Raw genomic sequence first — 15,169 nt, forward strand, 5'->3', positions numbered from 1 at the left:
TCCTGACCGTGTGAGAGAGAGGGAGTGATCTGTATATCCTGACATTGTGAGCGAGAGAGAAAGAGAAAACTCTGTATATCCTGACAGAGAGAGAGTGATCTGTATATACTCACTGTGTGTGTGAGAGAGAGAGAATCTGTATAACCTGATAGGGAGAGAGAGAGAGATCTGTATATCCTGACGACGTGTGTGTGGGGGAAGAAAAGTAAAATCTATATATCCCGACAGAGAGTGTGATCTGTATATCCTGACAGAAAGAGAGAGAGAGAGAGATCTTGTATCCTGACATTGTAAGAGAGAGAGAGAGAGAGATGTGTATATCCTGACAGAGAGAAAGCGATCTGCATATCCTGACAGTGTGAGAGAGTGAGCGAGATAGAGACCTGCATATCCTGGCAGTGTGAGAGAGGGAGATATATGTATACCCTGACCGTGAGAGAGAGATCTGCATATCATCACAGTGTGTGCGAGAGAGATCTGCATATCCTGACAATGTGTGTGAGAGAAAGAGAAAAATCTGTATATCCTGACAGAAAGAGAGAGAATATGTATATCCCGACAGAGAGAGAGGGAGAATCTGTATAACCTGACAGGGAGAGAGCGAGAGAGATCTCTATATCCAGACAGTGAGAGAGAGAGTTCTGTATATCCTGAGAGAGAGCGATCTTATATGCTGACATTGTGAGAGAGAGAAAGATCTATATGTCCTGACAGTGTGAGAGAGATGGAGAGATCTGTATATCCGGACAGTGTGAGAAAGAGAGAGAGATCTGCATATCCTGATCGTGTGAGAGAGTAAGAGAGACAGAGATCTATATGTCTTGACAGTGTGAGAAAGAGAGAGAGAGATCTGTATATCCTGACAGTGATAGAGAGAGATCTGTATATCCTGACAGAGAGAGAGCGATCTTATATCCTGACATTGTGAGAGAGAGACATCTTATACCCTGACATTGAGAGAGAGATCTGTGTCTCCTGACAGTGAGAGAGAGAGTGATTTGTATATCCGGATAGTGTGAGAGAGAGAGAGAGATCTGCATATCCTGACGGTGTGTGTGAGAGCAAGAGAGAGAGAGATCTGTATATCCAGACAATATGTATGTGAGAAAAAGATAAATATCTGTGTATCCTGACAGAGAGAGAGAGAGATCTGCATATCCTGACAGTGTCTGAGGGAGTGAGAGAGAGATCCGTATATCCTGACTGTGTGAGAGAGAGAGTGAGATCTGTATATCCTGATAGTGTGTGTGAGAGAGAGGTACGTATATCTTAATATTGTAGGAGAGAGAGAGATATGTATATCTGGATAGTGAGAGAGAGAGATCTGTATATCCTGTCATTGTGTGAGAGAGAGATCTGTATATTCTGACAATGTGTATGTGAGAGAAAGAGAAAAATCTGTATATCCTGACAGAGAGAGAGATCTGTATGTCCTGACAGTTGAGAGAGAGGGAGATCTGTATATCCTGACATTGTGAGAGAGAGAGAGATCTGTATATCCTGACATTGTGAGAGAGAGAGAGATCTGTATATTCTGACCGTGAGGGAGAGAGGTCTCACATTGTGAGAGGGAGAGATTTTATATCCTGACATTGAGAGAGAAAGAGAGAGATCTGCATATCCTGACTCTGTGTGTGTGTGTGTGTGTGTGTGTGTGTGTGTGTGTGAGAGAGAGAGAGAGATCTGCATATTCTGACAGTGTCTGAGGGAGTGAGAGAGAGATCTGTGTATCCTGACAGTGTGAGAGAAAGAGAGAGTTATGTATATCTGGATAGTGTGAGAGAGAATCTGTATATCCTGACAGGGAGAGAATGTGTACATCCTGACAGAGAGAGAGAGCGAGAGAGAGATCTGCATATCCTGACAGTGTGAGAGAGAGAGAGTGAGATCTGTATATCCTGATAGTATGTGAGAGAGAGAGGTACGTATATCCTAATAATGTAGGAGAAAGAGATATGTATATCTGGATAGTGTGAGAGAGAGAGAGAGATATCTGTATATCCTGACAGTGAGAAAGAGAGAGATCTATCTTTCCTGAGAGAGAGAGAGAGAGAGAGAGAGAGATCTTATATCCTGACATTGAGAGAGAGAGAGAGAGATCTGTATATTCTGACAGTGTGTGTGAGAGAGAAAGAGAAAAATCTGTATATCCTGACAGAGAGAGAGTGATCTGTATATACTGACTGGGTGTGTGAGAGAGAGATCTGTATATCCTGACAGTGAGCGAGAGATATATATATCCTGACAGTGAGAGAGAGAGAGAGAGAGATCTGTATATCCTGATCATGTGGGAAAGAGAGACCTGTATATCCTAACATTGTGAGAGAGAGAGAATCTGTATATCCTGACAGTGGGTGAGAGCGAGAGACCGAGATCTGTATATCCTGACAGAGAGATAGAGATGTGCATCCTAACAGTGTGAGAGAGATTTGAATATCCTGACAGTGTGAGAGAGAGTGAGATCTGTATATCCTGACAGTGAGAGAGAGACAGATCTGCATATCCCAATGGAGAGAGCGCGTGAGAGACAATCTGTATATCCTGACGGTGAGAGAGAGAGAGAATCTGCATATCCTGACAGAGAGAGAGATCAGTATATCCTGACAGTGTGAGAGAGAGAGAGAGGTCTGTATATCCTGACAGAAAGAGAGGGAGAGAGTCTGTATAACCTGACAGAGAGAGAGAATCTGTATAACCTGACAGGGAGAGAGAGAGAGATTTGAATCTCTTGACAGTGTGTGTGAGAGAGAGAGACCTATATATCCTAACAGTGAGAGAGAATCTGTATATCCTAACAGAGAGAGGGAGATCTATATATCCTGACCGTGGGAGAGGGATCTGTATATCCTGACAATGTGTGTGAGAGAAAGAGAAAAATCTGTATATCCTGACAGAAAGAGAGGGAGAGAATCTGTATAACCTGACACAGAGAGAGCGAATCTGTTTATCCTGACAGAGAGGGAGAGAGAATCTGTATAACCTGACAGGGAGACAATGTGTACACCCTGACAGAGAGAGAGAGAGAGATGTGTATATCCTGACAGTGAGAGAGAGAATTTGTATATCCTGACAGTGAGAGAATCTGTATATCCTGACAGTGAGAGAGAGAATCTGTATATCCTGACAGTGAGAGAGCGAGAGAGAATCTGTATATCCTGACAGTGAGAGAGCGAGAGAATCTGTATATCCTGACAGTGAGAGAGCAAGAGAATCTGTATATCCTGATAGTGAGAGAGAGAATTTGTATATCCTGACAGTGAGAGAGCAAGAGAATCTGTATATCCTGACAGTGAGAGAGAGACAGGTCTGCATATCCTGACAGAGAGAGAGATCAGTATATCCTGACAGTGAGAGAGAGAGAGCGAGAGAGAGATCTGTATATCCTGACAGTGAGAGTGATATAGGAGGGAGATCTGCATATCATCACATTGTGTGTGCGAGAGATCTGCATATCCTGACAGTGTGAGGGAGAGAGATCTGTATATCCTGACAATGTGTGTGAGAGAAAGAGAAAAATCTATATATACTGACAGAGAGGGCGTGATCTGTATATCCTGACAGAGAGAGCGAAAGAGAGAGAGATCTGTGTATCCTGACGGAGAGCGAATCTGTATTTCCTGACAGTGGGTGAGAGCGAGAGACCGAGATCTGTATATCCTGACAGAGAGATAGAGATGTGTATCCTAACAGTGTGTGAGAGAGAGATTTGAATATCCTGACAGTGTGTGTGAGAGAGAGAGAGAGATCTATATATCCTGACAGTGAGAGAGAATCTGTATATCCTGACAGAGAGAAGGAGATCTGTATATCCTGACAGGGAGAGAGAGAGAGAGAGAGAGAGAGAGAGAAATCTGTATATCTTGACCGTGAGAAAGAGAGAGACAGATCTGCATATCCTGACAGTGTGAGGGAGAGATCTTATATCCTGACATTGAGAGAGAGAGAGAGAGAGAGAGAGATCTGTAAATATGACAGTGTGTGAGAGAGGGATCTGTATATCCTGACAGTGTATGTGAGAGAGAGAGAGAGATCTGCATATCCTGCCAGTGAGAGAGGTAGAGAGATCTGCATATCGTCACAGTGTGTGTGTGTGTGTGAGAGATCTGCATATCCTGACAATGTGTGTGAGAGAAAGAGAAAAATCTGTATATCCTGACAGAGTTAAAGAGATCTGTATATCCTGACAGAAAGAGAGGGAGAGAATATGTATAACCTGACAGAGAGAGAGAGAATCTGTATAAGCTGACAGGGAGACAATGTGTACACCCTGACAGAGAGAGAGATTGAGATTTGTATATCCAGACAGTGAGAGAGAGATCTGTGTGTCTTGACTGTGTGTGTGTGTGTGTGAGAGAGAGAGAGATCTGAATATCCTGACCGTGAGAGAGAGAGAGGAATCTGTATATCCTGATCGTGAGAGAGAGAGAGAGATCTGTGTATCCTGATAGTGAGTGAGAGAGAGAGAGATCTGCATATCATCACAGTGGGTGTGAGAGAGATCTGCATATCCTGACAGTGAGAGAGGGAGAGAGATCTGTATATCCTGACAATGTGTGACAGAGAAAGTGAAAAATCTGTATATCCTGACAGAGAGAGAGAGAGAGATCTGTATATCCTTACTGTGTGTGTGTGTGTGAGAGAGAGAGAGAGAGAGATGGAGATCTGTATATCCTGACAGTGAGAGAGAGAGGAATCTGTATATCCTGATCATGAGAGAGAGAGATCTGTATATCCTGATAGTGAGTGAGAGAGAGAGAGATCTGCATATCATCAGTGTGTGTGAGAGAGATCTGCATATCCTGACAATGTGTGTGTGAGAGAAAGAGATAAATCTGTATTTCCTGACAGCGAGAGAGAGACAGATCTGCATATCCTGACAGTGAGAGAAATCTGTATATCCTGACAATGTGTGTGTGAGAGAAAGAGATAAATCTGTATTTCCTGACCGTGTGAGCGAGAGAAATCTGTATATCCTGACAGTGAGAGAGAGACAGATCTGCATATCCTGACAGTGTGAGGGAGCAACCTTATATCCTGACAGTGAGACAAAGAGAGATTTGTATATCCTGATCGTGTGGGAGAGATCTGCATATCCTGACACCATGAGAGAGAGAGAGGTCTATATGTCCTGACAGTGGGTGAGAGCGAGGGAGATCTGTATATTCTGACAGTGTGAGAGAGAAAGATCTGTATATTCTGACTGTGTGTGTGTGTGTGTGTGTGTGTGTGTGTGTGTGTGTGTGTGTGTGTGTGTGTGTGTGTGTGTGTGTGTGAGAGAGAGTGAGTGAGTGAGACAGACCGAGAGAGAATCTGCAGATCCTGACATAGAGAGTGAGGGAGCGAGATTTGTATATCCTGACTGTGTGTGTGTGTGAGAGAGAGAGAGTTTTGTATATCCTGACAGTGTGAGAGTGTGATAGAGGGAGAACTGTATGTCCTGACAGTGAGATCTGTGTATCCTGATAGTGTGTGGAAGAGAGAGAGATATGTATATCCTGACAGAGTGAGAGAGACAGAAATCTGTATATCCTGACAGTGTGTGGGTCAGAGAGAGAGAATCTGTATTTCCTGACAGTGGGTGAGAACGTGAGACAGAGATCTGTATATCCTGACAGAGAGATAAAGATGTGTGTCCAAACAGTGTGAGAGAGAGATCTGTATATCCTGACAGGGAGAGAGAGATCTGTATATCCTGACTGTGTGTGAGAGAAAGAGAAAACTCTGTATATCCTGACAGAGAGAGAGAGAGAGAGAGAGATCTGCATATCCTGACTGTGTGAGGGAGAGATCTTATATCCTGACAGTGAGAGAGAGAGAGAGATGGATCTGTATATTCTGACATTGTGAGAGAGAGAGATCTGGAAATATGACAGTGTGTGAGAGAGGGATCCGTATATCGTGACAGTGAGAGAGGGAGAGGGATCTGTATATCCTGACAATGTGTGTGAGAGAAAGAGAAAAATCTGTATATCCTGACCGAGAGGGAGTGATCTCTATCTCCTGACAGAGAAAGAGATCTGTATATCCTGACAGAAAGAGAGGGAGAGAATCTGTATAACCTGACAGAGAGACAATGTGTACACCCTGACAGAGAGAGAGAGAGATCTGTATATCCTTATTGTGTGTGAGAGAGAGAGAGAGAGAGAGATCTGGACATCCTGACAGAGAGAGATCTGTGTGTCCTGACAGTGACAGTGAGAGAGAGAGATCTGTACGCCCCTGACAGTGAGAGAGAGAGAGAGAGAGATCTGTATATCCTGACAGTGTGAGGGAGCGATCTTATATCCTGACAGTGAGAGAGAGAGATCTGTATATCCTTATTGTGTGTGAAAGAGAGAGGAATCTGTATATCCTGATCGTGAGAGAGATAGATCTGTATATCCTTACACAGAGAGAGAGAGAGAGAGATCTGTATATCCTGATAGTGAGTGAGAGAGATCAGTATATCCTGACAGTGTGTGTGAGAGAAAGAGAAAAATCTGTATTTCCTGACAGTGACAGTGAGAGAGAGATCTGTACGCCGTGACAGTCAGAGAGAGAGAGAGAGAGAGAGAGAGAGATCTGTATATCCTGACAGTGAGAGAGAGAGAAAGATCTGTATATCCTGACCGTGTGAGGGAGCGATCTTATATCCTGACAGTGAGAGAGATCTGTATATCCTGATCGTGTGGGAGAGAGAGACCTGTATATCCTGACAGTGTGAGAGAGAGAGACAGATCTGCATATCCCGACGGAGAGAGCGCGCGAGAGAGAATCTGTATATCCTGACAGTGAGAGAGAGAATCTGTATATCCTGACAGGGAGAGAGAGAGACAGTTCTGCATTTCCTGACAGAGAGAGAGAGAGAGAGAGAGAGAGATCAGTATATCCTGACAGTGTGAGAGAGAGACAGTTCTGCATATCCTGACAGTGAGAGAGAGAGAAAGATGTGTATATCCTGACTGTGAGAGTGGTAGAGAGAGAGAGAGATCTGCATATCATCACAGTGTGTGTGAGAGAGATCTGTATATCCTGACAATGTGTGAGAGAGAAAGAGAAAAATCTGTATGTCCTGACAGAGAGGGAGTGATCTGTATATCCTGACAGAGCGAGAAAGAGAGAATCTGTTTATCCTGACAGAGAGAGAGAGAGAGAGAGGGAGAGAATGTGTACATCCTGGCAGAGAGAGAGAGATCTGTATATCCTTACTGTGTGTGAGAGAGAGAGAGATGGAGATCTTTATATCCTGACAGTGAGAGAGAGAGGAATCTGTATATCCTGACAATGAGAGAGAGAGATCTGCCTATCATCACTGTGTGTGTGAGAGAGATCTGCATATCCTGACAGTGAGAGAGATCTGTATATCCTTACAATGTGTGTGAGAGAGAAAGAGAGAGATCTGCATATCCTGACAGTGAGAGAGAGAGACAGATCTGCATATCCTGACAGTGAGAGAGAGAGACAGATCTGCATATCCTGACAGTGAGAGAGAGAGACAGATCTGCATATCCTGACAGTGAGTGAGAGAGAGATCTGTATGTCCTGACAGTGACAGAGAGAGAGAGATCTGTATGTCCTGACAGAGAGAGAGATCGGTATATCCTGACAGTGTGAGGGACCGACCTTATATTCTGACAGTGAGACAGAGAGAGATTTGTATATCCTGATCGTGTGGGAGAGAGAGACCTGTATATCCTGACAGTGAGAGATAGAGACAGATCTGCATATCCTGACACCGTGAGAGAGAGAGGTCTGTATGTCCTGACAGTGGGTGACAGCGAGAGAGATCTGTATATTCTGACAGTGTGAGAGAGAAAGATCTGTATATTCTGACTGTGTGTGTGTGTGTGAGAGAGAGAGAGAATCTGCAGATCCTGATATAGAGAGAGAGAGAGAGGGATCTGTATATCCTGAGAGAGAGACAGATCTGCATATCCTGACAGTGAGTGAGAAAGAGATCTGTATTTCCTGACAGAGAGAGAGAGAGAGAGAGAGAGAGACAGAAATCTGTATATCCTGACTGTGTGGGTCAGAGAGAGAGAGTCTGTATATCTGTATGACGGAGAGATAGAGATGTGTATCCTAACAGTGTGAAAGAGAGCGATTGAATATCCTGGCAGTGAGAGAGAAAGAGAGATCTGTATATCTTGACAGTGTGAGAGAGAGAATTTGTATATCCTGACAGAGGGAGATCTGTATATCCTGACAGGGGGAGAGAGAGAGAGAGAGAGAGAGATCGAGATCTGTATATGCTGACAGTGAGAGAGAGAGAGAGAGAGAGATCTGTATATCCTGACAGTGAGTGAGAGAGAGATCTGTATTTCCTGACAGTGAGAGAGATCTGTATATCCTGACAGTAAGAGAGAGAGATCTGTATATCCTGACAGGGAGAGAGAGAGAGAGAGAGAGAAATCTGTAAATATGACAGTGTGTGTGAGAGAGATCTGTAAATCGTGACAGTGTGAGAGAGAGAAAAAGACATCTGCATATCCTGACAGTGAGAGAGGGAGAGAGATCTGTATATCCTGGCAATGAGAGAGAGAGAGAGAGAGAGAGAGAGAGATCTGTATATCCTGTCAGTGTGAGAGACAGAGATCTGTATATGCTGACAGTGTGTGTGAGAGAGAGAGAGAGAGAGAGAAAGAGAGATTTGTATATCCTGACAGTGTGTGTGAGAGAGAGAGACAATCTGTATATCCTGACAGAGAGAGGGGGAGAGCTGTATATCCTGATCATGTGGGAGAGCGAGATCTGTATATCCTGATATTTAGAGAGAGAAAGATCTGTATAGCCTGACAGTGAGAGCGAGAGAGATCTGCATATCCTGACAGAGAGAGAGAGGTCTGCATATCCTGACAATGGGTGAGAGCGAGAGGGAGATCTGTATATTCTGACAGTGTGAGAGAGCGCGAGAGCGAATCTGTATATCCTGACAGTGAGAGAGAGACAGATCTGCATATCCTGACAGTGTGTGTGAGAGAGAATCTGTATAACCTGGCAGAGAGAGAGAGAGAGAGAGAGATCTGTATATCCTGACAGAGAGAGAGAGAGAGAGAGAGATCTGTATATCCTGACTGTGTATGAGAAAAACAGATCTCCATATCCTGACTGTGTGTAAGAGAGAGATCTATATATCCTGACTGTGTGTGAGAGAGCGATCTGTGTATCCTGATAGTGAGAGAGATCTGTATATCCTGACACTGTGGGCGAGAGAGAGAGATCTGTATATCCTGATCGTGTGAGGGAGAGAGAGAGATCTATATATCCTGACAGTGAGAGAGAGAGGTCTGTATATCCTGACAGTGGGTATGAGGGAGAGAGAGAGGGAGATCTGTATATTTGTACAGTGAGAGAGAGAAAGATCTGTATATCCTGACTCTGTGTGTGTGTGTGTGTGTGTGTGTGTGTGTGTGAGAGAGAGAGAATATCCTGACAGAGAGTGAGTGAGACAGACAGACAGAGAGAGAGGGAGGGAGATCTGTATATCCTGACAGTAAGAGAGAGAGATCTGTATATCCTGACCGAGTGAGAGAAAGACTGATCTCCATAACCTGACCGTGTGTATGAGAGAGACAGATCTCCATATCCTGACTGTGTGTGAGAGAGAAATCTGTGTTGTGGTTCTGTTCGCCGAGCTGGGAATTTGTCTTGCAAATGTTTCATCCCCTGTCCAGGTGACATCCTCAGTGCTTGGGAGCCTCCTGTGAAGCGCTTCTGTGCCGTTTCTTCCGGCATTTATAGTGGCCTGTCTCTGCCGCTTCCGGTTGTCACTGAGGATGTCACCTCGACAGGGGACGAAACGTTTGCAAGACAAATTCCCAGCTCGGCGAACAGAACCAAAATAACGAGCACGCGAGCTACAAATCTTCTCCCAAACTTTGAAGAGAAATCTGTATATACTGACAGTGAGAAGAGAGAGGGATCTGTATATACTGACAGTGTGGGAGAGAGAGCGATCTGTATATACTGACAGTGTGGGAGAGAGAGCGATCTGTATATCCTGACAGTGAGAGGGATCTGTATATCCTGACAGAGAGCGAGATAATCTGTATATCCTGACAGAGAAAGGGAAACTGTATATCCTGACCGAGAGAGAGAATCTGTTTATTCTGGCAGTGAGAGAGAGAGATCTGTATATGCTGACAGAGAGAGCGCGAGAATCTGTATACTGACCGAGAGAGAGAATCTGTATATCCTGGCAGAGAGAGAGAGAGAGACCGATCTGAATATCCTGACCGTGAGAGTGAGTGAGAGAGAGAGATCAGTATATCCTGACAGTGAGAGAGAGAGAGAGACACACAGATCTGCATATCCCGACAGAGAGCGAGCGAGAGAGAATCTGTATATCCTGACAGAGAGAGAGAGAGATCTATATGTCCTACAGTAAGAGAGAGAGAGAGATGTGTATATCCTGATGGTGAGAGAGAGACAGATCTGCATATCCTGACAGTGAGTGAGAGAGAGATCTGCATATCCTGACAGTGAGAGAGAGAGAGAGAGAGAGAGAGAGAGAGAGAGAGAGAGATCGGTATGTCCTGACTGTGAGAGAGCGCGAGAGCGAATCTGTATATCCTGACAGTGAGAGAGAGACAGATCTGCATATCCTGACAGTGAGAGAGAGAGAGAGATCGGTATGTCCTGACTGTGGGAGTGTGAATCTGTATATCCTGACAGTGAGAGAGAGACAGATCTGCATATCCTGGCAGTGAGAGAGAGAGAGAGAGAGAGATATCGGTATATCCTGACAGTGAGAGAGAGAGACAGATCTGCATATCCTGACAGTGTGAGAGAGAGAGAGATCGGTATATCCTGACAGTGAGAGAGAGAGAGATCGGTATGTCCTGACTGTGAGAGAGCGCGAGAGAGAATCTGTATATCCTGACAGTGAGAGAGAGAGACACAGATCTGCATATCCTGGCAGTGAGAGAGAGAGATCAGTATATCCTGACTGTGTGAGAGAGAGATTGGTATGTCCTGACTGTGTGAGAGAGTGAGATCTGTATATCCCGACAGAGAGAGAGAGCGCGAGAGAGAATCTGTATATCCTGGCAGTGAGAGAGCGATCGGTATATCCCGACAGAGAGATCTGTATATCCTGATGGTGAGAGCGCGACAGATTTGCATATCCTGACAGTGAGTGAGAGAGATCTGTATCTCCTTGCACTGTGAGAGAAAGAGAGATCTGTATATCGTGATCGTGTGGGAGAGAGAGACCTGTATATCCTGACAGTGGGTGAGAGCGAGAGAGAGGGAGATCTGTATATCCTGACTCTGTGTGTGTGTGTGTGTGTGTGTGTGTGTGTGTGTGTGTGTGTGTGTGTGTGTGTGTGTGTGTGTGTGTGTGTGTGTGTGTGTGTGTGTGTGAGAGAGAGAGGGAAAATCTGCATATCCTGACAGAGTGAGAGAGACAGATCTGCATATCCTGACAGTGTGTGTGTGAGAGAGATCTGTATATCCTGGCAGTGTGTGGGAGAGAGGTCTGTATATACTGTCAGAGAGAGAGAATCTGTATATCCTGTCAGAGAGAGATCTGTATATCCTGACAGTGAGGGAGAGACAGATCTGCGTATCCTGACAGAGCGAGAGAGAGATCTGTATATCCTGGCAGTGAGAGAGAGAGAGAGAGAATCTGTATATCCTGTCAGAGAGAGAGAGAGAGAGATCGGAGATCTGTATATCCTGACAGTGTGAGGGAGCGATCTTATATGCTGACAGTGAGAGAGAGAGAGAGATCTGTATATCCTGACAGTGAGTGAGAGAGACAATCTGTATATCCTGACAGTGAGAGAGAAATCTGTATATCCTGACAGTGAGAGAGAGAGAGAGACAGATCTGCATATCCTGACAGACAGACAGAGAGAGAGAGAGAGAGAGAGAGAGAGATCTGTGTATCCTGACTGTGTGAGTGAGAGAGAGAGATGTCTGTATGTCCTGACAGTGGGTGAGAGCGAGAGAGAGAGAGAGAGAGAGAGAGAGAGAGAGAGAGAGGAAGATCTGTATATCCTGACTCTGTGTGTGTGTGTGTGTGTGTGTGTGTGTGTGTGTGTGTGTGAGAGAGAGAGGATCTGCATATCCTGACAGTGAGAGAGAGACAGATCTGCATATCCTGACAGTGTGTGTGCAAGAGAGATCTGTATATCCTGGCAGTGTGTATGTGAGATGTCTGTACATCCTGTCAGAGCGAGAGAGAATCTGTATATCCTGTCAGAGAGAGAGAATCTGTATATCCTGACAGTGAGAGACAGATCTCCATATCCTGAGTCTGTGTGTGTGAGAGAGAGAGAGATCTATATACTGACAGTGAGAGAGAGCGGGATAGAACATAGAACATAGAAGAATACAGCGCAGTACAGGCCCTTCAGCCCTCGATGTTGCGCCGATCAAAGCCCACCTAACCTACACTAACCCACTATCCTCCATATACCTATCCAATGCCCGCTTAAATACCCATAAAGAGGGAGAGTCCACTACTGCTACTGGCAGGGCATTCCATGAACTTACGACTCGCTGAGTGAAGAACCTACCCCTAACATCAGTCCTATATCTACCCCCCCTTAATTTAAAGCTATGCCCCCTTGGATCTGTATATCCTGACAGTGAGTGAGAGAGAGAGAGATCAGTATATCCTGACAGTGAGAGAGAGAGAGAGAGAGAGAGAGATCTGTATATCCTGGCAGAGTGAGAGGGCGAGAGATTCTGTACATCCTGACAGAGAAAGCAAATGTATGGCAAATGTAGATAGTTAATGTTCACAAGTACCTAGGCAAGTTGATGAAATCGTTGGAGAGATGACAATGAAATTCATTGGGGAGGGAGAGAAATGTGAAGTGTTCAATCACGGTCAAAAGAATGTGGAGAGAAGAAATAAAGTGAAGTATACAACTCTGGGCCGGGGTACAGTGGTGGTGCGGTGTGGGAGCAAGGGGTCTTGGATGTGCTGGTGCATGTCATTGAAGGTAGCAGGGCCAATTGAAATAGTTGACAGTGCATACTGTATCAAAGTGTTATTCATAAGGGCTAAGAAAAGAAGAGCAAGAGGTTATGATGGGCTTGCATGAGCCAATAGTTTGGCCTCAGCTGAAAGAATGCATCTGTTTCTATGCATGCTCTTCAAGTAGGATGTTAGGGTTTTGCAGAAAATGCAATAAAGATTCAGGAGAATGATTCCAGAGATGGGGATTTTCAGTGACGTAGGCAGATTAGAAAAGTTGGGGCAATTCTCCTTGAGAAAAGAAAGCTGAGAGGAAAAGGAATCTGATGGCGACATTCTAAATGGTGATTGTGGACAGAGTGGATTTGAAGAAACTGTTCTCTCTTGTGAAAGGATTGAGAATGATTGAGTTCAGATTCAAAATAAGCAAAAGAAGCAAACACAGTCTGAGAAAATCTGTTTTGTGCAGTAAGTGCTTAAGGTCTGGAATGTGCTCCTGAGAATGTGGGCTCAGCAAATTCAATAGAGGCTTTCAAAAGGGAATTGAATGTTTCTTTTTGAATAGCAATATTCATGCAGCGGAGTGGGACTATGTGATTTTCTCATTCATTGTTGGTGGGGAGAAAATTTGCTGAATGGCTTCATTATGTGCATAGATTCTGTGCTGGGGAGGCAAAGCGTGCTTGCTGTTGATAGCAAACTGAAGTGGGTGGAAGTTGCACTGTTTGTGGTTTATTGCTGCTGAGTACTTAAAGTTTCCAGTGAGCTGACTTGTTTTTCTATAGCATCAGTTCTCTCTGGACCCTGAGCCCATTGCCATTAACTGTACAGCTTTCAACCATAATGGAAATCTGCTGGTGACTGGAGCTGCTGATGGCATCATCCGACTCTTTGGTAAGATAAACCTTTCTTTGTATTAGTAGTCAAAAGATTGCCTTAAGTTTTAATATACAGGCCTGCTTGAACTGAACTTAACATTGAAGGTAGTGTAACCTCCTGCTGGTGTCCATTTATTCAGGCAAGTGTTGGCCATTGTACCTTGCTGAATAGCTGCTAGAATGAGCTGCTAGTAGAGATGGTGGAGGTAGGTACAATTCCAACACTATGACTCGATTGGCCAATGGGGTGAAAGCGATGTGAGTTTGAGCGGTTCGGTGTTTTCTTAAAATAGCTCCTGGCATATCTGCTCTCAGGTGGAGCAATTCCCCTCCAGGACATCCCAGATGGCATCCTATTTCAAGGACTGCAATACACAACAAGGCTAGGACCCCTCCCCCCACTCCCCCAACCAAGTCCTCACCTTCCAACCCACTAATCTCAGAGACAACGCATTATCCACCACCATTTCCGTCACCTCCAATCAGACCTCACCACCAGAGATCTGTTTCCCTCCCCAGCCCTATCTGCGTTCTGCAGAAACCATTTCCTTCATGACTCCCTTGCTATGTCCATATGCCCTTCACCAATCCATCCCTCCACTCCTGGCACCTTGCCACTGCAAGAGGTGTGAAACCTGTGCCCACACTCCAGCCAGCCACCCACCCACCCCACCAAGGCCCCAAAGGATTTTTTCACATCTGGCAGAGATTTTCCTGCACATCCAAACACCTTATCTACTGTGTCCTTTGCTCTCTGTGGTCTCCTCTACATTGGGGAGACAGGGCGCCAACTCATGGAAAGTTTCAGGGAACAAGCCTGGGACACACGCACCAAATAACCCCACCACCGTGGCCAACCACTTCAACTCTCCCTCCCACTCCATCAAGGACATGCAAGTCCTAGGCTGCCTCCACTACCAAATCCAAGCCACCTGACGACTGGAGGAAGAACGCCTCATCTTCTGCCTTGGGACCCTTCAACCACACGGCATCAACATCAACTTTACTAATTTCCTAATCTCCTCTCCCCCCAACTAATGCCCAGATCCAACCCTCCAACTTGGCACTGCCCTCTTGAACTGTGCTATGTGTCCATCTTCCTTCCCACCTATTCACTCCACCCTCCCCTCCAACCTATCACTGTCACCCCCCACCTGCATCTACCTATCACCTTGCCAGCTGCTCCACTCCCCATTTATCTCTCACCCCTTTCCCCCCCCCCCCCCACCCCCAAACATTCCTGATAAAGGGCCTTTGCCCGAAACGTCCATTTTCCTGCTCCTCGTATGCTGCCTGACCTGCTGTGCTTTTCCAGCGCCACATCTTTTGACTCTGATCTCCAGCATCTGCAATGCTCACTTTCTCCTGGTTTGTACACCTG

At 45.2% G+C, this 15,169-nt stretch overlaps 1 protein-coding gene across 2 annotated transcripts in view; it reads left to right on the plus strand.

Moving 5' to 3' along the window:
* Nucleotides 1-15,169, plus strand: part of wdr91 (WD repeat domain 91) — a 130,212-nt gene that overhangs the window by 101,340 nt on the left and 13,703 nt on the right. For both annotated transcript variants that reach the window (XM_072552426.1, XM_072552427.1), the window contains exon 13: nucleotides 13,696-13,804. In XM_072552426.1, the coding sequence (XP_072408527.1) occupies nucleotides 13,696-13,804 (109 nt within the window). The remainder of the gene's footprint in view (nucleotides 1-13,695; nucleotides 13,805-15,169) is intronic.

The sequence above is a fragment of the Chiloscyllium punctatum genome, chromosome 32 (genome assembly GCF_047496795.1).
Source record: "Chiloscyllium punctatum isolate Juve2018m chromosome 32, sChiPun1.3, whole genome shotgun sequence".
Classification (NCBI taxonomy): Eukaryota; Metazoa; Chordata; class Chondrichthyes; order Orectolobiformes; family Hemiscylliidae; genus Chiloscyllium; species Chiloscyllium punctatum.